Source organism: Populus alba, chromosome 12 (assembly GCF_005239225.2).
Source record: "Populus alba chromosome 12, ASM523922v2, whole genome shotgun sequence".
Taxonomy (NCBI): domain Eukaryota; kingdom Viridiplantae; phylum Streptophyta; class Magnoliopsida; order Malpighiales; family Salicaceae; genus Populus; species Populus alba.
Genome location: NC_133295.1, coordinates 6,412,942 through 6,438,092, shown reverse-complemented (window position 1 = coordinate 6,438,092; position 25,151 = coordinate 6,412,942). Strand labels below are relative to the sequence as shown.

General features: G+C 34.3%; 1 protein-coding gene and 2 long non-coding RNA genes across 3 annotated transcripts; 2 read left to right on the top strand and 1 right to left on the bottom strand.

The window, feature by feature from the left end:
- Nucleotides 1-10,250: 10,250 nt before the first annotated feature.
- Nucleotides 10,251-13,399, bottom strand: LOC140954366 (uncharacterized). Its single transcript, XM_073403695.1, has 2 exons — nucleotides 11,689-13,399; nucleotides 10,251-10,954 (listed from the first exon to the last, which is right to left on the bottom strand). The coding sequence occupies exons 1-2, from the start codon at nucleotides 13,397-13,399 to the stop codon at nucleotides 10,251-10,253; spliced, it is 2,415 nt and encodes an 804-aa protein (XP_073259796.1).
- Nucleotides 13,400-22,022: 8,623 nt separating this feature from the next.
- LOC118030229 (uncharacterized) lies at nucleotides 22,023-23,692 on the top strand. The gene is made up of 3 exons (XR_004684296.1): nucleotides 22,023-22,085; nucleotides 22,577-22,657; nucleotides 23,558-23,692. It is a non-coding gene; the product is annotated as an uncharacterized lncRNA (long non-coding RNA).
- A 270-nt stretch (nucleotides 23,693-23,962) lies between these two features.
- LOC140956208 (uncharacterized) lies at nucleotides 23,963-24,587 on the top strand. The gene is made up of 2 exons (XR_012171327.1): nucleotides 23,963-24,208; nucleotides 24,327-24,587. It is a non-coding gene; the product is annotated as an uncharacterized lncRNA (long non-coding RNA).
- Nucleotides 24,588-25,151: the final 564 nt, after the last annotated feature.

Sequence of the window (25,151 nt, the reverse complement as noted above, 5' to 3'; positions counted from 1 at the left end):
ACCGTCAGTAGGTCCGAATCTCGCCCATAATTATTCCTCTTCAAAGGCCTCCCATGTCATCGTTCGTCTTTCCTCTCTATATGTCCGACGAGCCCATTGCCACCACTGATTTGCTTCTTCTTCCAGATGGAAAGAAGCAAGTGATATCTTTTGGTTGTCTGGAGTATTTTGAAATTCAAAAAACTGGTCCACCCGATTAAACCATTCTGTCGGATCTTGTCCAGAAAATCATGGAAATTCCAGCTTGGCCATTTTAGAAGAAAAAACTTGTCTGTTACCTTCGTTCTCCTCATGCATTGGACGAGAATTGCTCTCTCGGTTTGTGTTGCTATGGCTTGATTCTGCCTTGTTTGATAACAACACCTTGCTGGATATCAACGCCTCTGACAGTTTATTGATCGTTTCTTCTAACTGATGCATTTTTTCCGTCATGCTCATCTCCATTCTCTGTACTCCTTCTTGCACTCCACCGAGCCCTGCCTCCAGCATTTCAATTCGTTCTTTGTTAGTCTTCATTTAAACCAGCTCTGATACCAATTGATATGGTCCCAGTTAAGAGCTAATTGTATAGCAGAATTCACACTGGTTCTCTTCGGGTGAGAACGTACCACAAGATAAACTTTGATAGAAAAATATTGTATTCATCCTTTCTTTCTAGCCTTCTTATAAGGATCCGTTAGAACAGTTACAATATTTACTGCAACAATAAAACATAATAAATGCTGAATGGAAACTAATCAATATTTCGGATATGCAGCCGAAATATAATGACCCGTTATAACGGTTACACTATTTTAAATTATTGCAAATTAAAACAGAATAAATACTGAATGAAAACTGAATAAAAACTGATGCTTAGCACTGCTTCATAATTGTCTGACGTGGTGAAGACTTCACGCCTTAAGTTGCTGTCATTAATCCTGCATGACTCACTCCTAGTCATGTGCTTGCCTTTCACTGCACTTTACTATACTTGAGGTTCGGTTTTGTTGCTCTCTCAGATCTACGTGGTGGCTTATCACCTTTGCTCACTATGGAATGTTTGGCCTTGCATGACTAATCTTTTGCTGGGAGCATGTTCCCTCTTTGCGTTTATTGAATATCATATATATGCTTCTCATTCTCTGCTTCCCGGATAGTTGGCCTATGTATGTATAACCTGGATCTATCCGGTTTGGTTCTAATTGGGAGTCTGTTCCCTTTTATTTTCATTACTTTTTTGTGCATGTATCTGAACTTCTGGTTAACCAGCATGGTTATTTTTTATCTTAATAGATACTTACATTCTGATTAAAAAATAATAATAAAGAAGCAAATGATACAAGTGAGCTTGCGGAGTTTCAATGAAGCTCCAGAAGTTATAGAGAGCTGAAAGGGTATGTTCCTCGTGGAAGTGTTGTGTATGCTCTAAAAGGTCAGATTTCCAAGAGGCATAACATTCATGAGAAAGCAATGCTTCATTTCGGTCTGGTCTGGTTTTGCTACAATTAAGGTGATTGGATTATCTCACTTGTATCTTTTGCTTTTTGAAAGTGGGTGTTGAACCTGAAATTATAGATATAGTAGCAAAACGGTGCGCTAGGAAAATTATCATATCATATTTTATTTAGAAATTCATAGCATAAGTCAAACACTCCGTGTGGGAACCTCAGTAGCATACATTTTTTCACAAGTTGATTTCAACTGGATCGAATGCCTCAAATTCATTCGTTATGGCGGTTTCTACGTGATCTAATCTTGTTTTTAGTGGTTTTAGTCAGGCCATAACTTGGATTCTTAATTGTGCATATGAAAAGAAACTATCATGGAGTTTCTGCTGCTCCTTTTTATTTCTTTATATTTAACATGCTTAGTGTGTTTGGTACTATGATAATGATTACATTTTAAAAAATATTAAAATATTTCTTTAATTTTTTTAAGTTATTTTTTATATTAACATTATAAAACTAACCAAAATACTAAAAAAGCTTTGCATAAAAGAGAGTTCAAAAAACAGAGAACTCAACGCAAGCTATCCAGTTGATAAAGTTTTATCATTCACATGTGCTTGTTTATAAATGACTCCTTTCATTCATTTCCTTTATCGGGGTCCACCCATTCAAGTGTTTGCCCTAAAAACTTAGGGCTTTTTTTTAGCACATTTAAAAAAAATATATTAGCAAAATAATATAGTAAAAAAAAATAGGAAAATGGTATAATTTATACATGTTGCAATTAGAAAACTTGATTTTTATAGTTTGTCATCATTCAAAATAATAATATCATTTAAAAAGTAGTAAATGAGTATGAGAGAGGAGAGAGAAAAAAAAAATAAAAAGACTTAAGAAACATACCAAAGTTTTTATTACAAGATCGTTTATATCATTAAAAAAATCTTGACGAGATGAATCGAATAATACAAAAAAAATTACTAATAGTGATCTAAGTGAGCCACACTTGTCCTCCAAAGGTAAAAAGTGATCTTTAGAGGCAAGTGTGACTTATTCATTTATTATTGGTGACCTTTCTTGGTATTGTTAGATTCATCTCATTTAGATATTTATGAAAGTACATGTGGTGTCGTAATTAAAGCTTTAAGGTGTTTTTTCAGTCTCTCTGTTTTTTTTTTTTTTTCTCATCCCTTCTCTCTCCTACCCATTTAATGTTTTTTTTAAAAATATCGTTATTCTGAATAGCAACAAGTTATATAATTTGTGTTTCTCAATCGTGATATGTACAAATTGTTTTATTTTGCTAAAAAAAAGTTTCAATTGTGTTATTCCACCAATACTTTTAATTAATTATGCTAATTAAAAAAAAAACTAGACTAGTGATCCCAAGCATTTATAAAACAAGGTAAAGAACATAAACTTGTAATAGAATTTGAAACAAAAATCTACTATCAGTTTTAATCATAAAACTAAATATTTAGAATTATATTTAAATCATAAAATATCTGGCATGTTGTTGTATATAAAGAAAATTATTACAATTACACTAAAAATAATGTATATGTAACATACTTATCTATTGAAAAACTTATAACTACATTTAGATGATAATTTGTTGTTGTTAAGAGTCAATTATTTATCCTTAAAATTTTATTGATCATTTCTTGATACAAACATGATGTATAACCAACATCTCAAGATTACACAAGTATCTTTTTATAATAACAAAATCTAAACTCTAGAGTAGAAGGAAGACAAGGAAAAAACAAAGCTAAAAACTAAAGAAGGTAAGTTGAAAATTAAGGCGAAGAAAAGTGTCAAAATGTGTAAAACACTTTTTCTTCAACCCTATTTTGTAGTGAATTTTAGAACCAAAATTGTAATTTATTAGCCTTAATTACCTACCATATAAAAAAAAAGTTAACCTAACATTATTTTTACTTTAAAATCTAGCATCTTTTGCATTAAATAAAAATATTTTTAGGTTAAAGAAGAATACTATTTAGACTCTTTATATATGTGTTGGACAAACTAATGGACTAGTTAAAAAATAATTTCTTATGGGCTGAAGAATTGTATTCTAATTAACTCAAACTCAAGTACAAAATAGGCTAGAAAAAAAAAAAAAAAAAACCTTACTCCTGAACCCAAGTCTAGAACTTTGGACATGGAGCCCAAAGTCCAAGCCGAGTCGAGCCGGTGCACGCATATGGCTTAAGTCCAAAGCTACTTTGCTTAATCTCAACTTTTCACTATATAAACCATAAGAAAATTTTTTATTTTCTCAATGTGAGATAGAGAGTTTTGAATTTCACAAAAACATGTCAACTAAGGGTTCTTTAAGATCAATTTGTCATTCACCTACAATTTCTTTTAATCATGTTAGTGTTCCATGTTATAAAAATTTTATTAAATAATAAGTTCCAATAAGGTTTTAATTTTAAATATTAATGAACTTTATTTTTAATTTGGCCTCAGATGTTCCCATTAATCATGTTTTTAAAATAAATTTTCTAACAATTTCTCCAATGAATGAAAACTTTCTTACTAGTATATAAATACTTGAATATTCATAGAGAGATAATGATTTGATGGATCATTACATCAGATAGGAAGCTCATGACTTTGAATATCTCTTAGTAAAATACTATATGATATACTCGATTAAATAGTAAATGTGATATTTTGAAATATTCAATATTTTATATAAATCAAAACAACACTACTCGCATAGTTCTTTACATAAAGATTTCCTTTGATTCATATGATTGTATTTATTTTTGCTCTGAACAACTCCTAGTTTCATGAGTTCTTTAAAAAAATCTAGTGTTTTTTTTTTTTTGTAAATTTTCAAATAAATGACCACATTTTTAAATTGATATATTTATTTATTTTATCATTCAATAATAATTGATTGGGGATTGAGCTTCTTAACTAACCCCAGTTTAGAATTTTATAGGTTGCGAGTTTGAAAGATTAACTTAAGTTTAAAAGATTTCCTTGAATTTGCTTGGTTTTTTTTTTTAAATCTTGTTTTCTCAAATTTATTCTTCAACATTTTATTTAATCGAATATTGAGCTCCATTATTTTTTTAATTTTATTTTTATAGGATTTTCATTAATTTTAAAAATAACTCAGGTTATCTCAAATCTTTTTATTTATTGTTCTTTTTTAAAATTTAACTTTTTAAAAATAAATTTTGTTTTTGAATTAAGTTAAATTAACTGATTAAATATAATTATGAGATGTTTATTTTATGATATTTCATTTGGTTTGCTTTCTGGATTGTAGCTTTCACGGCACATGCAACCTCTTTAGGTGTCATCGTGCAACCTTTTATAATGGTGTTAAAAATTTCACAATGAGCTTTTTCTTGTGGTGGTAGATGTCCACAATGGATCAATGATGAGTCTCTAACAGGCTTTTTCTTATTCTTCTCCCGACTATAATATTGACAACTTATTTTTTATAGTTAATTATTACTAAAGAATTTTTGTTCGCTTTATTTACTATCGATGAATTTTGTTAATTATATTATTAAATTAACCAGGTTTATTGAACTCAATCAAGTCAATGAATTTTTGTTAATCATATTATTAAATTAACTAAATTTATTAAACTCAATCAAGTCAATAACTTGGGTTTTAGATTTTTCTTGCTTCTTTAAAAACACTAGTGTCACTTGAACATCCTTATTTTTACATGGGAAAATATTTGATACTACCCTTGGTGTAATGTGAGCAACCTCTCTAGTTATATACTAAAAGATCTTGGTAATGTAATTTAACTTTGTTATTTTACACCAGCACAAGCAAATATGGATTGCACTATTCCTTACCATGCTATCCACATTGTTTCTTAAAACTGCAATGTATTCCTTGAGATTTTATATTTTTAAGAGTTTGGTTTTTGTAGTTTTAGATCTTTATGTTTAGGATCACAAACTTTGTGTTTTGATGTTTCAATCCCTAAATTTTGAGAAGAGAGAGAAATGTTTTGACCAACCACATTTCAGTCACAAATAGCTGAACTTGGTATCAATTGATTAATTTTGGAGAGCGGATAGTTTAATAAAGGTGAGTTTTCCCTTTTAACCATGTTGGGGAAAAAATAGATTGGAACTTGTAATTTTTTTTATTTGATATTTTTGGACTAATTAGATGTTGTTTTGGGGTTTGAAAATAGATGTATTGAGATTTCTAAGATATTTTTAGGTTAAAATTTAGATTTTAAAAAATTATAAACTCATATTCTCATTTTTCAATTATAGAAGAGTGAAATCCATATTTATTTGTGTCTTCCTAAACTGATGATCTATTAGCTATTTTATTAGGAAACAAATTGAGCAAATGTGTTTCATCAACTCATTTTTTTCTAAATAAAACCAAGCTGACCTTTGGAGTCCTATGAAGTCCAGGTGTGCATGAGCTCGATTCTATTTATTCATATTTTTTTTAAAAAAAAATTAATTATTTTTTAAATTTTAAAATAAAATTCTCTTTAAATAAAAACTATTAAAAAATATTTAAAAATTTATTTGATTATGCTATAATTTTAAATTATATACATACATGAACTTAATATGCATAATTCTTTTTATAATATATATATATATATATATATATATATATATTGTTATTATAAGTTTTTATATAACTTTGTCCAAAATAATAATTCTTTTATTTTTCATGAAAGTTATTGAGACACGAGTTTTTTTTTTTTAATTAAAACTTTCTTTCTATATTATGATAATTTTTTTTTAAAAAAACTTTTATTTTTATACAAAATACAAATAAAAAAAATATTTTTGACTTCAAAAATATTAAAAAAGAAAACTTAAATCATTGGAACTATTTCAAAATGTTTATTTTAACTATAAAAAAAATTAAGTAAAAAGATATTTAGAAGCATAGTTATAAAAACATGGCCTAATAGTTAACCCGGTAAAATGATCGGGTCTTGAGTTTAGTTGTCAACTTGGGTCAACTCGGATCAAGAACCAAGACACACATTAATATATTTTTTTTGACATAAAATATCACATTAACATATATGCCAGCATAATTAACAAGAAAATATGACATTAATATGCATACTAACATAATTAATTAGCATCAATAGGTTAAAATGTACATTTATCTTCAAATAAATAAACATTTAAAATAATTTAAATATATTAAAGATAAAAATAATAAAATAACTAATTATTCTAAAAATAAATAATTTAACATAATAAATATAATTCGACAACATCCAAACTTTACATGAGAATCCAAAAAACAAATTATTTGAAAATAAGAGACATCTTCAGATGGGTTGTTAGATGAATACTTTTTTTTTTTTTAAAAAAGAAAAAGGCAATTCCGAGAACAAAGTGCCCTTCCACATTATCCCCATTTACCTGCTTCAAATCTCCCATTCACAAAACAAAAAACAGAGAGTTCTCTCATTTATTTAACTACTATCTTCACACACGAAGAGGACAATCAATTCTTCTAGCCTTCTCATTTTCAGTCAAACAATAAATGCCCATTCCTCCTCATCCCATATATATTGTTTCTCTCCATCTCAGTTCTACCATCAACACCACTCACACAAGGCCATCTTTTACACCAACACCTACATCATCAGCCCCCATCTATCAATATTCCTAGTAGCACCGTTTCATCTCCTCATTAACAATAGTCTTTGATTACTTCTCCACTGACAACCCTCAAGCTCAGCAAAAAAAGAAATTAGGGCAGAAACTTTAACTTTTCTTTTGTTGTTACTGTTAGTAAAGTTAATACACACACACGAAAATACACAGGTTTGTCTGGGTCGATCGGGTTTTGTCAAATTTTTATATTAGCTAATTTTTTATCTAACTCGGACTGGTTTAACTATCAGATCATCCAGATTTAATAAGATGGTTAGAAGTTGGCCTTGTGATATCATACAAGAAGAAGCTAATAATAAGTAAATGTACTTAACTATTTGTAGTCGTTTATATATTCATGAAATGAAAAAAAATTATATAATGCTTTCAGGTTTCAAGTTTCTATTATCAAAGGGGGGAAAAATAACATAGAACTTGGATAAGCAAGTCTAACTTTGAAAAACATAATAATCTATTGGACTACTTAGAATTATAATTGTCGAACCTGACATCGCAACGACCCTAAAAATAATTCTCTTGGTTTATGGAAAAAGAACAGATTTCTGGCATCTTGTTTTTTTTAGAAAAAATATTTTATTTGAGGAGTCACCACCTAGTATTATGGTCACTAGGAACCCTAATTGATTGGCAGAGATTCTAAGGATCGGGATTGGTTACGTAAAATGAAAGATATTATCACCCCTTAAATGTTCTGCCTAAGGCAGACTGCATTGCTGGTTTTGTTTTAAAGTGCTAAATGTTTATTAGTTTATGCTATGATGATTTGTTTATAATATTCCTGACTCTGGCGCCAGTGAATATTCGAGCTCGAATAATTCCAACTTTGGCGTTGGTAAAACTTCGTAGCTACGAAAAAAAATTAGACCAATATTTTTTATTCCATACTCTAGCGCCAGGGAATAAATAAATTAAAATAAATTTATTTTTACGCATGCACACATTTTTTTATTTTTCTAGCTAAATAAAATAAAAATACCACGAATAAAAATAATATAAATTTAAACCAGTATTTTTATTCCTGACTCTGACGTCAGTGAATAAACCAATAAATTTACATTATTTTTATTCATGCATACACTTTTTTTTTTTATTTTTTTCTACTTTTTTTATTTTTCTGTTTTTATTTTTTTATTTTTTTGGGCTAGGCTGGACCCAGCCGGCCCGGCCCGGCTAGTGGCCCAAGCCAGTGGCCCGGCTGGGCTGCGTCAAAGCGCAAGCGTGAATTCAATTCACGCGTGCCTTGAACTGTGCAAAGGTAATTAAATTACCTTCGCACAGTATTCTTGCAAATCTTCTTTGAATGAAGAACAAAAATGGAGGGGAACGGCGTACCTGCTTCTGGAAACAGAGAAGAAACTTGCAGCGCGGTGATGCCTCTCACCTGCTTAAGACCTTTCCTTCTGTTTTTTCCTTCTGTTCCTATGCCCGGTCTGCTTTCGTCTTCCAACAGATTTTGTGATGATGAAGGAACCGAGAATGAAGGTGCCGGCTTCTACTGATTTTTGGGTTGTTTTCTGCAGGGATGAAAGCAATGGCAGAACCGATTCTCCTCTCTGTGTTGTTCCTCTTGTTTTCTTTCCTCGTCTGGGTTTATCTTTGTTCGACGTTCCCCTCTGTTTTTTTTGTTTCAGTCCCCTGTTTCTGTTTTTTCAGTGGTATTCGTCTTCCACTCGTCGTTCCCCTGCTCCTGGGTTTCTCCTTTTGCTCCTTTTTTACTGTGTTTTATGCCCCTCTTTTTCGTAGCTCTGGATTTCTGTCCTCTGATTTTTCGGTCCAATTCCCCTGGTTCTGTTTCGTCCCCCCTGGGTTTTTGCCTCTCCCCCATATGCATGGACTATCTCTGGCTTTTATAGCCAGAGAAGAATGCCGTTTCTTCAAGCCATGAATTGTGTTAATTGCAGGTGTAATGGTGGGAGCGGCGGTGGGCGTCCGTTTCAGTTGGGAAGAAGATGAACAGAAAAGGGAAAACGGCGCCGTTTTTGGTGTTTAATGGCTATTTGCATTTTGGACCTTGCATTTGTAACAATGTTGTAATTAAGTCCCTAGTTAAATTTTAATTGGACCTCTCTATTTCGGCGCTATTTTCAAAATGGTCCTTGTATTTTAATGTTTGCAATTGTGCCCCCAATTAACCCCAAACTTTGCCATTGTTTCAATTAAGTCCCTGATTTCATTAATTTAATTAAATCCAAAGTCCAATTAAATCTAAAACTTATCAATTCTCCAATTAAATCCCTGATTGGATTAATTAAATTAATTCCAAGCTTAATTAAGTCTCCAAACTTATCAATTCTCCAATTAAACCCTTGATTGGATGAATTAAATTAATTCCAAGCTTAATTAAGTCTAAAAATTTATCAATTCTCCAATTAAAACCCTTAATTGGATTAATTAAATTAATTCCAAGCTTAATTAAATTAATTTCAAAGTTTAATTAAACCCAAAACTTCCAATCATTTTGCCTTTAACCCAAATTTTAATTCATTCTTTATTTATTTCATTTTACTTGTTTTCCATCATTATTATTATTATTATTATTTATCATTTTCAGTAAATAAAAATAATAATAATAATAATTAAAATAAAATGGTCAAAAATTAGGTTATAACAATAATAATAATTACAGTTTAAATTATTTTTGTTTAAAATTATATTAAAATAAATTTTTTTAATATTTTAGAATTTATTTTAAGTAAAATAATTTTTAAAGCTTTTTAAAATAGAGTTTGTACCGCATTTTCTTAAATAATTGGGCTGCACTATTCCAAGCTTCAATTTCAACTTTATGCCAATCTTCAACGGATTCTTTTTTTTTTTTTTTGGTGCTTTAATCTCATTTTCTTGCTGGTATATAGCTGGTATCTTGTGGGTGGGTGTTATTTAGACCGGTAAATTCAGAATTTCCAGTTTGGTCTGCTTTCAAAAGGATTAGGATTTCTGTCTTCGAAATGCATAATTTAAATTTGCCTGTTTTGATCTTCTGTTCTCGGTTTTTTTTTTTTTGGGTGCTATCAAATTTTCTTTGTAATAATACAAGGGTAATTTACTGAATTGAAGAATGGATTTGGGCTCAACCCAAAAAAAAATAATTATGTAGAATAGAATTGCATTGCCTAGATCTGTACGAAGTCTTACCATGAAACCAATGTTTGGAAGTAGCTTAGGTCAGAAGAACACGCACTGTAGTGATTTTTGCAACAGGGGAGAAGGTGTCGAAAAAATCAATTCCCTCTTGTTGTGTGTATCCTTTTGCTACCAATCGTGCTTTATATCTCTCAACCTGTCCATCAGCCTGAAATTTAACTTTGTAGACCCATTTACATCCAATGACAGTTTTATTAGGGGGTAGAATGACCAGGTCCCAAGTTTGGTTTTTCTCAAGGGCTGTTATTTCATTGGTCATAGCATGCTGCCAATGAGGGATAGAGCTAGCTTGTTTGTAAGTTTTCGGTTCATAAATAGATGAAACAGAAGAAGTGAAAGCATAATGGGGTAAAGATAAATGGGATGTAGATAAGTAAGGAAGGATAGAGTAGGGCTTACCAGGCAGGAAGCAAGGGGAAGAGTCTGGTGTTGCTGAAGCAATCTGAGCCATATGTCCACAATAATACTGTGTTAAGTAAGTAGGTGGATGTTTAGTTCTTTCAGATTTTCTAAGTTGAGTAAGAGGAGGGGGCAGGGTAGAAATTTGAGGAACAGAAGGTTGGATAGGAAGTGTGGGCTGTGTTGCAGGAACAACAGAATCATGTAGAGTTGTGTTTGATGGTTGACAAGGAAAAGGGTCAAAGTGTTGAGGATAGTCAGGAAATACAAGAGGTGTATGAACCTTATTTGGAATAGATGGAAAGTTGGATTCATGAAAAACTACATTGCGGGAGACAAAAGTTTTGCAAGTGTTTAAGTCAAGAACTTTGTATCCTTTAATGTGTGGAGGGTATCCAAGAAAAATACATTTCGTGGCTCTTGGATGAAATTTACCTCTATTATGAGTGATTGTGCTAGCAAAGCATAAACAGCCGAAAACTTTTAAGTAATTGTAATGTGGTGGTTTTTGATAAAGAAGTTGGTAAGGTGTCTGGTTTTGGAGAAGGAGGGAGGGGGTACGATTAATGAGGTGTGTGGCTGTTAATATGCAATCTGTCCAATAAGATAAAGGTAGTTGTGTTTGAAACAGAAGAGATCGAGCTACATTGAGCAGGTGTTGATGTTTTCTTTCAACCCTTCCATTCTGTTCAGGTGTTTCAACACATGTTTGTTGATGAATGATGCCGTGTGTTTGGTAGAAGATAGGCATATTAAATTCTTGGCCATTGTCGGATCTGAGTGTTTGAATATTTGTGTTAAATTGAGTATGAACATATGCTATAAAATTGCTGAGAAGATGTCTTGTTTCAGATTTGGATTTCATTAAGAACAACCAAGTAAATCTACTGTAATCATCTACAATAGTAAGAAAGAATTGATAACCAGAATAAGAGGTGACAGAGAAGGGTCCCCAAATGTCAATATGAACTAATTGAAAGGTTTTTGTGGATTGATGATGAACAGATAAAAGAAAAGGGCAAACGTTTTTTGTTTAGCTAAGGGGCAAATATCACAAAAGCTATTGTTGCTGATAGTGACTGAAGGATCAGTTTTGTTCAAAAGGGCAATTTTGGATGGAGGTATGTGGCCTAAACGTAAATGCCAGATATTTGTGGCAACAGCATAGGATTTGATGTTTGTTATAGGAGGTGATTTTGTAGCATTTGGAGCAGGAGGTTTGTGAAGTTTGTATAGACCAGACTCAGCTTCAGCAAGACCAATCATCTTCCATTTGCTTAGGTCCTGTAGAATACATTTGGTGTGAAGAAAAAATAAACCAACAGTGTTAGCAGCAGTTAATCTAGAAACAGAAATCAGGTTGATATTAAAAGCTGGAACATAGAGTGCATTGTATAAAATGATATCAGGGGAAAATCTAACTGTTCCAGTGAAGAGAATTGGTACATGTTGACCATTAGGCAGATGAACGTTATTCTGAGTTTTAGGAAGAATGATGGATTCAAAAAGAAGAGGACTACAGATCATGTGATCTGTGGCTCCAGTATCAAGAATCCAAGAAAAACTGTTATGAGGTGAAGATGCTGTATGACATGAAAAAGATATACCTGATGTAGATACTTCTGTAGCAGTGTTATTTAGTTTTGAGCTGGAAATGCTTTTTGCTAGAGTAAGTAGATTCTGCATCTGTTCTTGAGAAAAAACAATGTTAGGGGTATCAAGATGTGGTTGCAAGGTAGTAGTATGATGTGCAGTAGGTAATCGTTGATAGTTCTTGCTGGTATGTTGCATAGTAGCCAATCTTTTTCCTCTGGGTCCTTTCCACCCAGGAGGGTATCCAATGAGCTGGAAACATTTATCAACAATATGTCCAGGATATCCACAGTGGGTGCAGGTTGCCTCAGTTTTACCTTTGTATTTAGTAAAACGTGTAGTATAGTTGGAACCTGATTTGGAATTTTGATTGTGGTAGTGTTCAGCAATCATTGCTTGGCAATCAATTGGAATGCCTGCTGTATTTGTTAAGGATCTCTGACTCTCTTCTTGAAGAAGCAGTGAGAAGACTCTGCCCATAGATGGCAAAGGAGTTTGCAGCAATAGTTGGCTTCTAACTGATGAGTAAGAATCATGAAGGCCAACCAGAAATTTCATGACAAAGTCGGATTGTTGTCGATCAGTGAGATGTTTGGAAATATTGCATGAGCAGGAATCAAGATGTCCACATTTGCAGCTTGGGATTGGGCGATAACTGCTATATTCATCCCATAGTGCCTTGAATTCACTGAAATATTCAGTGATAGATTTTGAGTTTTGTGCAATAGAACTCAAAGATTTTTCTAAACTAAAAACCCTTGGTCCATCACTTCTAAGATATCTGGTTCGTATTTCTTCCCAAATATCAAAAGCTGTTGTGAAGTAAAGAAGGCTGCTGCGAATTTCTTTAGAAATTGAATTCATCAGCCATGATAGGACCAAGTTGTTTGATCTCAGCCAAGCCATACGAAGTGATTGATTGGTTGTATTTGGTTGAACTAAAGATCCATCAATGAAGGCAATCTTGTTTTTCACTGTCAAGGCAATTGTCATGGATTTGCTCCATGCAATATAATTTTCGCCAGTGAAGATTTCTGAAACCAGAAGAGCGCCAGGATTATCAGAAGGATGGAGATAGTAGCAGCTGGAAGAATCATCAGAAAGATTCAGAGAAACGATATTGGATGAATCTTTATGTGCCGTAGAAGCACTTTCTTCAAAATGATCAGACATTTTGAAAAAGAATCAAGAAGTTGATGACAGAAAGAAAATATCCAACTATAAAGATCGTGAATCTTTAAAAAATTATACGAAGAGTATATGTTTTCAGAGTTTTAGAATATAGCAGAGATATTATAAATCTTGATTTCTTCTATTTGCTCTGATACCATGATGAATTTGCAATAGCAGAATGTATCTTTTGCTTGTAGAAGCAGAGAAAGAATGAAAAGAATAGGATTTCCTATGAGAGAAAAGAAAAGGAAGGAAGATATGTTTAGAAAGTCTGCAATCAAAAATGCAGCATAAGCTTCTCTGTATTTCTTCTTATTTTGTAACAGTGGATATCAATACACATATATATATACAATTTCTAACTAACGTCTGTTTAACAAACGTCTAACTGATTGTAACAGAATATAACTAACTATATTATATCCATAATATTACAATGTGTTTATGATATTATGGCCAGTCTTCGAGAGCCTGCTGGTGTAGGAGAGTCGGCTGCAGGAGTGGCTTGTTCTGCAAGTATTGAAGATTTGTTTGCAGCGTCAGCTTCTGTGGGAGCATGTGCTGTGTTCCAATAACTGTGATAGGTTGTGGTTTTTTGGATGCTATTGAGTTTTTCATATCTATGACTAAGAACATCCTCCAAAATGTAAGCAAGTAGCATGATTCTAATCTGTGAGTATTTTCTTATTAAATTTGTTTTTATTATGACATTCATTTGAGCTCCATAAACAAGCAAGTATAATTATTAACGTTGTAGGTATGGCATTCTTTTTCAGTGTTATATTTGAGGTGCTGGATTAAGCAATGCATTTGATTAGAGAGTTGTATAATATTTTAGTAATCTGAAAGAGTATATTTAGTATTCTGCCCTTAGAAACTTAAAGGTATATAGTTTGTAAAAAAACACGGCTTCGTTCCTTTTGCATCTCTTAATGGCATGTATAAAGTAAGGAGTTCTGATTTCCTCATGCTCTTTATTGTCAGCTGGTCTAATGTTGTTTCCTTCTTCAGAGAACTGAAACATCATTGAACAAGAGTTGCAAGCAGTTCGATGGATGCTGAGAAAAAGTTTAGAGTTTGGAAACTGGAGATATTGGATAAAAGCAAAGGTTTCGCAGAGCTATTGCAACAATTAAGTATTTGTGTTCCTGTCTCGGACAAGGAGTTTGAAGAACTTTTTCAAGAGATTAGCTCATGTGGTGATGACCATCTTATTTGTGTTTTATTTTGCTAATCTTTCAGTTTTATCCATCACTTTTGGCGTTTTATTTTGTGTACAAGATCATAAATCTTAGGGCTTTGTGATGCGGACCAGCCCAGAAACACCAGTAAGGACCCATTACATGTTCCAAATGGACCAATGACTCGGTCCAAGACAAAGACATTGAAAGACGCATTGAATGCATTGGTTTTGAAGGTTTCCACCAAGTCAAAATTGGAAGGTCCATTGGAGTATCAAGAGGAGATCCTAGTACATCTTATCCATGTGCAAAAGGGGTTCAATACAACCTTATTTGAGCCATAAGATAAGGACTTTATTTTATTTTGTTAGCTACAGCCCAAGGCTTGTTTGGGCTTAATTCATACTTTGTTTTAAGCTAGGATCCAAGGCTTGTTTGGATTAAGTTATGGGCTTTTCATTTTAGGGTTTTGGGCCAGTTTTGAGTGGACCTCATATAAGTCCACATAAAGGGTCCATTAGGGTTAACTTTTCAAGAACTATTTAAACTCATGTAGGCCAAAATTTCGGCAGCTTTGATGATTATTATTCTGAATTTTTCAGTTTTAACGTGTGAGAGTGATTCTTGCATTCTTCAGTTCTTGAACGAACTGAATCTGACTTATTGAAGATTAACTGGCTTCGTGGCGTCATTCTACTCATTCCAATAGTGTTGGTGCCTTGGGGCAGGTTTCCATTGTGTCGCACTCATATCAGACCTATTTCGGCTTTTCGGGATCAGATCTCAATCTTGATTGTGGGTTGCGTGACCACGTGATCACGAGGTTCGCATCAGTTGGTATCAGAGCTAGGCTCCGAAACAAGGTCATATCATTCTGTTATTTTCGTTTTTTTTTTAGTGTCCCTTAAGTTTTTCAGTGTTTGCATCCATCTTCTTGTTCTTCGTGTGTGTGTCATCTAAGAAAAAAAAATAAAAATAAATTATATTTCATCTTGTTACTGTCTCTAATCATATCAGTTTGTTAAAAAGAAAAAAAAATCAGAAAGAAATAAAGAAAAGAGTGATTAGTTGAAATTTGAAGGATCATTCAATTTTTGCCGCAGAAACACAAATCTTGGTGAACCATAAGCAAACCACCTCAGAATCAATTTAAAATTCATATTTAGTCTATTGGGGTGGGATCGCATGATATATCAAAGTTGAGCTTATTCTGATATTATTTGCTTGAGGTTTTAATTCGAGTTTCAATTCTGCCGCAAAACACTACTCTTAGTGAACCCTAGGTAAAACACCTTGGAATCTATTGAAACTTCATATTCTGAGTATTGGGTATGCGATTGCACCACATATTAAATTTGGGATTATTTTGATATCGGTTTCTAGAGGTTTTAATTGGAGGTTCAATTCTGCCGCAAACTGATCATACAAGGGGTTTGGGTACCTAGACATAAGAGAACGACCTATAAATTGTGTATTAGTGTTTTCATAGTCTTGTATTACCCAATATTGAATTTAAGGTCATTTCAAGATCGTTTGGTCTGGGTTTCAATTCTGTTACGTAAAAATTGCGTAATAGGATAGATTTGCGTCAAGTTTGAGAACATGATCTATACTGTTTAGGTTTGTCTTAATCTTTTTATTTCTATTGTATTTGGGTTATCTAGGAGTCAAGTAATTGTTTTCGCTAATATTCGCTTTTGTTTTATTTCGTGTCTTCGTTTCGTCCACAATTCGCACGAATTTGCATTGTTACACGCAAAATCGTAATCGTAGTTTCGTTTTGGTTTGTTTTCAGTATATTGTTTTGCTTCTTGAGTCTGAAAATTATAATTAGAGTGCGCCGCGAAAGCTACTGACTTTGATTTGTTGATTTCAGTTCCTAAAGAACCAAAAGAAAGCAAGTTGTGAGGTAAAAGGCGTAGAGAGCTTAATAGAGTGAAAAGCCTTGATTTTATTTTGTGTGATACACGAGAGGTGTGAGGATATTTTTGTGCTACTGACCAAATTTTGTAGATTCAAAGAATGTCTGAAAACAACGAATCAACAACACAAAACGTTGACGTAGCTTTCCAATTGCGTAGCTTTCCAATTGCGATCCATAGGCTAGCAACTTGAGCTGTTGTCTAGGACATACAAGGATCTCAAAGATGAGATGAATTCGATAAAGCAATAGAATAGTGGGGCTGATCGCCGGGGAAATACGGTCCGTATGGCGACACGGAATGTCAGATCTGATTTTGAAGAGTTTATTGATGAAAACGTAGATGGGGGTGAAGATGACTATGATTTTGCATCAGCTGGCCAAGGAATCAAGTCTGGACCGAACAGGGCTAGGAGGAATGTGAATTTCCGTGGCATGAGCACTTATGAAGATATGGATGGGGACTTGGACACCATTAAACTGAAAATTCCTAGCTTTCAAGGTAAAAATGATCCGGAGGCTTATTTGGAATGGGAGAAAAAGGTGGATTGGATTTTTGATTGCCATAGCTATTCTAAACAAAAAAAAAAAGGTGAAATTGGTGATAATTGAGTTTACAGAGTATACATTGATTTGGTGGGATCAGATTGTGATCAATAGGAGGAGGAATGGCGAGCGACCCGTTCAGACTTGGGGGGAGATGAAAGTATTAATGAGGAGACGATTTGTGCCAAACCACTATTATAGAGACTTATATCTGAAGCTCCAAGGTCTGAATCAAGGTTCTAAGACAGTAGATGAATATCACAAATAGATGGAGATAGCAATGATTCGGGCTAATGTTGTTGAGGATAGAGAAGCCACCATGGCTAGATTTCTTAATGGGTTGAATCGGGACATTGCTAATGTGGTTGAGCTACAGCACTATGTGGAGCTAAAGGACATGGTTCACATGGTGACGAAGGTGGAGAGACAACTTAGGAGGGGGCATGCTCGGCCAGCGTTTAATTCGGGTTCGTCATCATCTTGGAAGCCGAATCTAAAGAGAGAGGGCACTGTCCGCCCAAGATCCTTTGGTCCTTCTAGAACTGAACCACCAAAGGCTAAAGTTGATGTCCCTACTGATGCCAAAGGTAAATCTGAAACTCAACCTAAACGTACTCGTGATGTTAAATGTTTCAGGTGTCAGGGACATGGACATTATGCGTCAGAGTGTCCAAACAAGATAATCATGATGATTAGAGATAATGGTGATGTGGAATCTGAAAGTGACAGTTCTGATTGTGAAGGCATGCCACCATTGGAGGATAGTGATGGGGATGAGTTAGCATTACCGGTTGAGGAGTCCTTGGTTATAAGGCGAACACTTCAGGTTCAGGTCAAAGAAGATGATACTAATGAACAAAGGGAGAACATCTTCCATACGCGTTGTTACGTACAAAGAAAGGTGTGTGGTTTAATTATAGATAGTGGAAGCTGTGTTAATGTTTGCAGTGCCACCCTTGTTAGTAAACTGAATTTGTGTACTGCTAAGCATGCTAAACCATATAGATTGCAATGGCTGAATGATAGTGGTGAAGTGAAAGTGACTAAACAGGCTGTGGTTCCATTTTCGATTAGGAAATATGTTGATGAAGTTCGGTGCGACTTGGTACCAATGTAAGCAAGTCACATCTTGTTGGGGAGACCATGACAATATGATAGGAAGACAATTCTTGATGGGGTTAAAAATAGGTATACCATTGTAAAAGATGGTAAAACCATTACTCTTGTACCTCTTACACCCAAACAGGTGTATGATGATCAAATAAAGCTAAAAAGTGAGCATGAGGCGATGGGGAGAGAAAATCAAGGTGAGGAACAAGGGGAGAGAAGACCATCAAATTCGGCTAGAACCCAAACCACTACAACCCCTTCGGCCACCCATCCAAACACAAGCAAATATTCGGCCAACACTCCAAACAAATCAAACCATTCGACCACAACTCAAAAACACCCAAATCTGGCCGAGAGTGGAGGTAAGACAAGAGGAGTGAAGAAAGTCAGCAAGTGTGATGAGAATTGTGTGGAAAAACTAAAGCAACAACCCAATTTTTATGCTAGAGAGGGTGAGGTTAGATCTGTATTTTTCACTAACAAGCCAATGATCTTACTTGTGTACAAAGAGGCTTACTTTAATACTAATGATCTTGATCATATTGTGCCTAGTGTTGCTATTTCTTTATTGCAGGGATTTGATGATGTGTTCCCCGACGATACTCCTAGCGGATTACCACCATTGAGGGGGATAGAGCATCAGATTGATTTCGTACCCGGAGCTTCAATTCCTAACCGACTAGCTTATAGAAGCAATCCCGAGGAGACGAAGGAGCTTCAAAGGCAAGTTGATGAGCTGATGGAAAAGGGCTACATTCGTGAGAGTATGAGCCCGTGTGCTGTACCCGTGCTACTTGTGCCAAAGAAGGATGGAACATGGAGGATGTGTGTTGATTGTCAGGCCATCAACAACATAACGATAAAATATAGACATCCCATTCCTAGGCTTAATGACATGTTAGATGAGTTACATGGATCCTGTATTTTCTCTAAAATTGACTTGAAAAGTGGGTACCATCAAATTAGGATGAAAGAAGGTGATGAGTGGAAAACAACATTTAAGACTAAACATGGTTTGTATGAATGGTTAGTAATGCCGTTTGGACTTACAAATGCACCTAGTACATTTATGCGCTTAATGAATCATGTTTTGCGTGCATTTATAGGTAAGTTTGTGGTTGTGTATTTTGATGACATTTTGATATATAGCAAGAACTTAACTGAGCATCTTGATCATTTGCGTAATGTACTTAGTGTGTTGCGTAGTGAGAAATTGTATGCTAATTTTATAAAGTGTGCCTTTTGCATGGAAAAAATTATGTTTCTTGGCTATGTTGTAACTGCACAGGGTATTGAGATGGATGAGGAGAAAGTTAAGGCCATCCGGGATTGGCCTACACCCAAATCGGTAAGTGAGGTAAGGAGTTTTCATGGGTTAGCTAGTTTTTACAGGCGTTTTGTGAAAAATTTCAGTACAATAGCTGCCCCTTTAAATGAAGTTGTTAAAAAATCATTTGGGTATAAATAGGGGGAGGAACAAGAATTGGCATTTGTTCTTTTGAAAGAGAAATTATGTTCTGCACCTGTTTTGGGTTTACCTGACTTTACGAAAGCATTTGAAATAGAATGTGATGCGTCTGGAATAGGAATAGGTGCTGTTTTGATGCAGGATCGGAGACCTATTGCGTATTTCAGTGAGAAGTTAAGTGGAGTGACCTTGAACTATCCAACTTACGATAAAGAACTCTATGCATTGGTAAGAGCACTTGAGACATGACAGCATTACTTGTGGCCAAAAGAGTTCGTAATCCATTTGGATCATGAGTCATTGAAACATCTGAAAGGACAAGGTAAGTTGAATAGGAGGCATGCAAAATGAGTTGAATTCATTGCAAAGAGAACATCGTAGCTGATGCACTCTCGCGCAGGTATGTTCTTTTACACACCATGAATAATAGATTGTTAGGTTTTGAATATGTGAAGGAATTGTATGATAATGACTCTGACTTTGCTGAGATTTATAATGCATGTGGACATTCGGCTTTCGGTAAGTTTTATTTGATGGATGGTTATTTGTTCAAAGAGAATAGATTGTGTGTTCTTGCTAGTTCTTTCCGTGAATTGCTTGTTCGTGAAGCACATGGGGGTGGTTTAATGAGTCACTTTGGGGTTGCGAAAACCTTGGATGTATTGCATGAGCATTTCTATTGGCCAAAGATTAAAAGAGATGTGCAACGAATTTATGAACAGTGCATTGCTTATAGAAAGGCAAAATCTAGAGTACAACCGCATGGACTATATACACCACAACCTGTGCCTACTCAACCTTAGGTAGATATCTCTATGGACTTTGTTTTAGGTTTACCTAGGTCAAAGAAATGTAGAGACTCTATCTTTGTTGTGGTTGATAGGTTTTCTAAAATGGAGCATTTCATTGCATGCCATAAAACAGATGATGCATCTCATATCGCAAACTTGTTCTTTAGAGAGATTGTACGTTTGCATGGCATTCCTAAGAGTATAGTATCAGATCGTGATGTTAAGTTCCTTAGTTACTTTTGGAAGACCTTATGGGGAAAGTTGAGAACTAAACTCTTATTTTCGACAACATGCCATCCTCAAACAGATGGACAAACTGAGGTAGTGAATAGAACATTATCCCAAATTTTACGTGCTGTAATTCAAAAGAATTTGAAAAGTTGGGAAGAATATTTGCCTTTTGTTGAGTTTGCTTATAATAGAACTGTGCATTCAACTACTACTTTTTCTCCTTTTGAAATTGTTTATGGTTTTAATCCACTAACTCCTATGGACTTAATTCCTTTACCTTTTGAAGAAAGGGTAAGTTTAGATGGTGAAAAGAAGGCAAAGATGGTGAGAGAACTCCATGAGGGAGTTCGACTACAAATAGAGAAAAAAAACAGACTTTACGCTTCTAAAGCAAATAAGGGACGTAAACTGGTTGTTTTCCAACCCGGTGATTGGGTATGGGTGCACATGCGTAAGGAACGATTTCCTAACCAAAGGAAATCAAAATTACAGCCTCGTGGTGATGGTTCTTTTCAGGTTTTAGAGAGAATCAATGACAACGCATACAAAATTGACCTTCCAGGTGAGTATAGTGTTAATGCTACCTTTAATGTTGCTGATCTTACTTTGTTTGACACAGATTTTGATTCGAGGTCGAATCCTTTCGAGGAGAGAGGGGATGATGCGGACCAGCCCAAAAACACCAGCAAGGACCCATTACATGTTCCAAATGGACCAATGACTCAGTCCAAGACAAAGACATTGAAAGACGCATTGAATGCATTGGTTTTGAAGGTTTCCACCAAGTCAGAATTGGAAGGTCCATTGGAGTATCAAGAGGAGATCCTAGTACATCTTATCCATGTGCAAGAGGGGTCTAATACAACCTTATTTGGGCCATGAGATAAGAGCTTTATTTTATTTTGTTAGCTACAGCCCAAGGCTTGTTTGGGCTTAATTCATACTTTGTTTTAAGCTAGGATCCAAGGCTTGTTTGGATTAAGTTATGGGCTTTTCATTTTAGGGTTTTGGGTCAGTTTTGAGTGGACCTCATATAAGTCCACATAAAGAGTCCATTAGGGTTAACTTTTCAAGAACTATTTTAAACTCATGTAGGCCAAAAATTTCGGCAGCTTTTGATGATTATTATTCTGAATTTTTTCAGTTTTAACGTGTGAGAGTGATTCTTGCATTCTTCAGTTCTTGAACGAACTGAATCTGACTTATCAAAGATTAACTGGCTTCGTGGCGTCATTCTACTCATTCCAATAATGTTGGTGCCTTGGGGCAGGTTTTCATTGTGTCGCACTCATATCAGACTTATTTCGGCTTTCTGGGATCAGATCTCAATCTTGATTGTGAGTTGCGTGACCACGTGATCACGAGGTTCGCATCACTTCGTTTTAATTAATCGGACGGAAATTCTGAACAATGGCGTCGTGGCTCAAAGTCGCAGAAGGTATGGATCTCTCATCCTCTTTCTCGTCAATTTCTCCTTGTTCAATTTGATTTCTGTGACGAGCATTCTTTCTTGTATTTCTATTCTGATTATCCAATATTTGTTTATTAAATGGCTATATGGAGAAGCGTAATAATGTGGTTCATTTGTTTATTGCTGAAACAAAGAGGACAAGCAGAAGTGTAGGTATTCAAGAGTATGATTTGGTGTTTTGAGTTTGCAGAGCTAGAAACGCAGAGATTTCATGATCTTAGCTAATTTCAACTATAAGGGTCTTTTATGATATTTTTTGGGGTGTTCGGCATTCACCTATTGATTTCAATAATACGTAACTGTTACCAACATGCTACAGGGGTTTCTTGCTTGCAGCATGACATCATGTCTTACTAGATTTTAGTACTTGTATTAATTAAAATAGCTTGTTTCTTTTGTCACATTTGTTTTGTACTTCGATTTGAGAAATGTTTGAACTTCATTATTGTTCTGGTTAGATTTGTTCGAAAATATGGATCGAAAAGCAAAACTGGTTGCTATTGAATTGTCAGACGAGACTTCTGATCTCCAACCACCAGGTATAGATCTTGTATTCTCTATGCATCATTTAGATTTATAGTTCTGATGTGGTTTACTGGACTACGAGGCAATCTAGTTGGAAGATCTTTTTGTTCTAGTTCTATGGATTAAAAACATTTCTTTCTTGCAAAGTATATAAAAATAATATCCTAATGCATGTATGATGTGTTTTCCTTAGATAGACAATATCCATTTGTTTCTGTGCACTTCTTTTTTATGGAGTTTCTGAAATCTTGTTTTGTTGTGGGCAATGAGCTTGTTCACAAACTCTTACAGATATTATTAGAACCTGGTTTAAGGGTTTAGGGAGGGAGGGATGGAGTGTTAAAGCTTGAATTTTTACATAATTACTTTCTAATCAGTTACTTTTTGGACAGAGTGATTTTCTTGGCTTCCATGTGATATTTGGTATCTTGAGCACTCCAAAGGCTTTCCTGAGCTGATATTCCATGTGTCTGGAAAACTGTTTCATTTAATTTTGGCTTAGTTTGCAGCATGTCTCATCCTGTACCTCTACTCCTCATTGTTCTTCCTCAATAAAATTTCTTCATTTATCCAGTATATATAATATATATCTGGCCATGAAAACTCAGTATTTGAGCAGAATGTTTCTTTACTATGAACAAAACAATGCTGCTAAATATAAGAAAATTATTTTTAAATCAATTTTAGTAAAGCTTTTAAAATTGTTCTCACCGGCTTGGATTCCAAGGTAGAGAGCGAACCTAGGAGTTGGAAACTCAACTTGAGGTACTGATATGTTCGGCATTAAGACGTTGTTATATCCTTGGAAAAGATATCAGTGTTGTAATAAACCTAGGTATGATTAATCCAATTTTTATTTATGATGTCTGTAACTCAACTTTTTTTTTTTTTTTTTTTTTCTTGAAAATTTTAAGCTTCTACTGGGCAAGGATCCAAACCGAAGAAGACAAAATCAAAGATGAAGGTATTTACCAGCATACCTCTAGACTCATGATAGTATCAGACAACATATTTGGATGATTTAATGTACATGTCAGCTGTTTGCAGGGTCCAAAACAAACAATCTCCCCAAGCAAATAAGGCTTCCCGGGAACTAACTAGTACACAAATGCCCCAACTAGTCATTGCATCCGATAATGATAGGGCTACTCTTTCAGTTGAAAATGAGGAGACCCTTCCTAGCAAGTCCATAACCCAAACAAGCACTGAGAACCAACACGATGCTGAAAAGGATGCAACTGTCACCGCTGACTCTGCAAAATCAACTTCAAACGGTGAGCTTCTCAATGAAAAGGATTTGGACGTTCCTGTAGCTGAAAGAAATAGCTGTTGTCAATGAAAACCATCCAATTGATGATGGTCAAAATATCAATTCAAAGGAGGCTGATGTTCCTGTAAACATTGACCAAGAGATATCTCAATCAACAGCTACCAGCTCTCCTGTAAATAAGGAAACTTCAACTAAAGTTGCCGACTTTAAAGTTGAACCTCTTGTCAATCAGAAGAAGCAACTGGAGAACAAAGCTGATTCTTCTCCTGTGACAGTACAGGACCAACTCGACGAGGTAAATTGTTTACCATAGGGAAGAAATTGGTGTAATACAAGCATCCTGGAGTTTTTTATTTTCTCCTGTGCCTGCCATCTAAAAGTTTTATTGATTAGTTCCTTTACTTGGTCTACAGGCTCAAGGGTTGTTGAAGGCTGCAGTTTCTTCTGCTCAGTCAAAAGAAGCGAGGTTAGCTCGGGTAAGCTTCAGCTAGGGTTTCCCTTCTTCATCATTGTCATTGTGGACTTCAGTATGGATTCATTGGTTTAAATCCATTATCTAGTACTGGTTGCATCCTGCTGCATTTCAGCATGGAACGGTCTCTACCCGTTAAACCAGTGTAATATATTCAGTATATCATGCAATTTCCTGCAATCAGATGGTTTGTGGTTTCTTATTCAGAATCATTTTTTTATACCAAGAGTTTGATTACTCTGTTCAGTATAAAAACTGGAAAACTGTCATTCTTCCAACTATGTAGTTTCCAATCAATCTCCTTTATGGATGCTTTGCAATCGTTTCTTGACTAAATCATACGAGGCTCACATAAAGCAGCTACATAAAGATTTGTCTACAAGTGTGTCTGGTATTGTGGTAGCTGTTATGGTTGTGATTTGAAAAAAAATTGTTTTATAAAAAGTACTTTTAATTGAAGTTGATTTGGTTTTTATATATATTTAGTTAAAACTATGGTTGAAACTGAGGTTGAACAAAAAGTAGTTTAATGTGTTTTGGTTAATAATGCTTTTAAAATTGAGGTTATAAAATAATTTTATAAATTATATATTAATATTGATGATTTTTTATTTAAATATTATAAATTTAATTATTATTATTATATCATAAAATAAATAATACTTTATATAAAATATTTTTTATTGTTCCATTAAACTATCTACAATTTCATCACGTATAAAATACATCCGACAAGGACTGCAGTTTTTTTGGTTTCTTAAGCACA

What these genes read in the sequence shown, in the direction of transcription:
- LOC140954366 (XM_073403695.1), bottom strand. Translation starts at nt 13,399, where the DNA reads ATGTCTGATCATTTTGAAGAAAGTGCTTCTACGGCACATAAAGATTCA. An exon ending in TATCAGCAACAATAGCTTTT is followed by an intron (nt 10,955 to 11,688) that starts GTGATATTTGCC and finishes CCCGCAATGTAG; the next exon opens with TTTTTCATGAATCCAACTTT.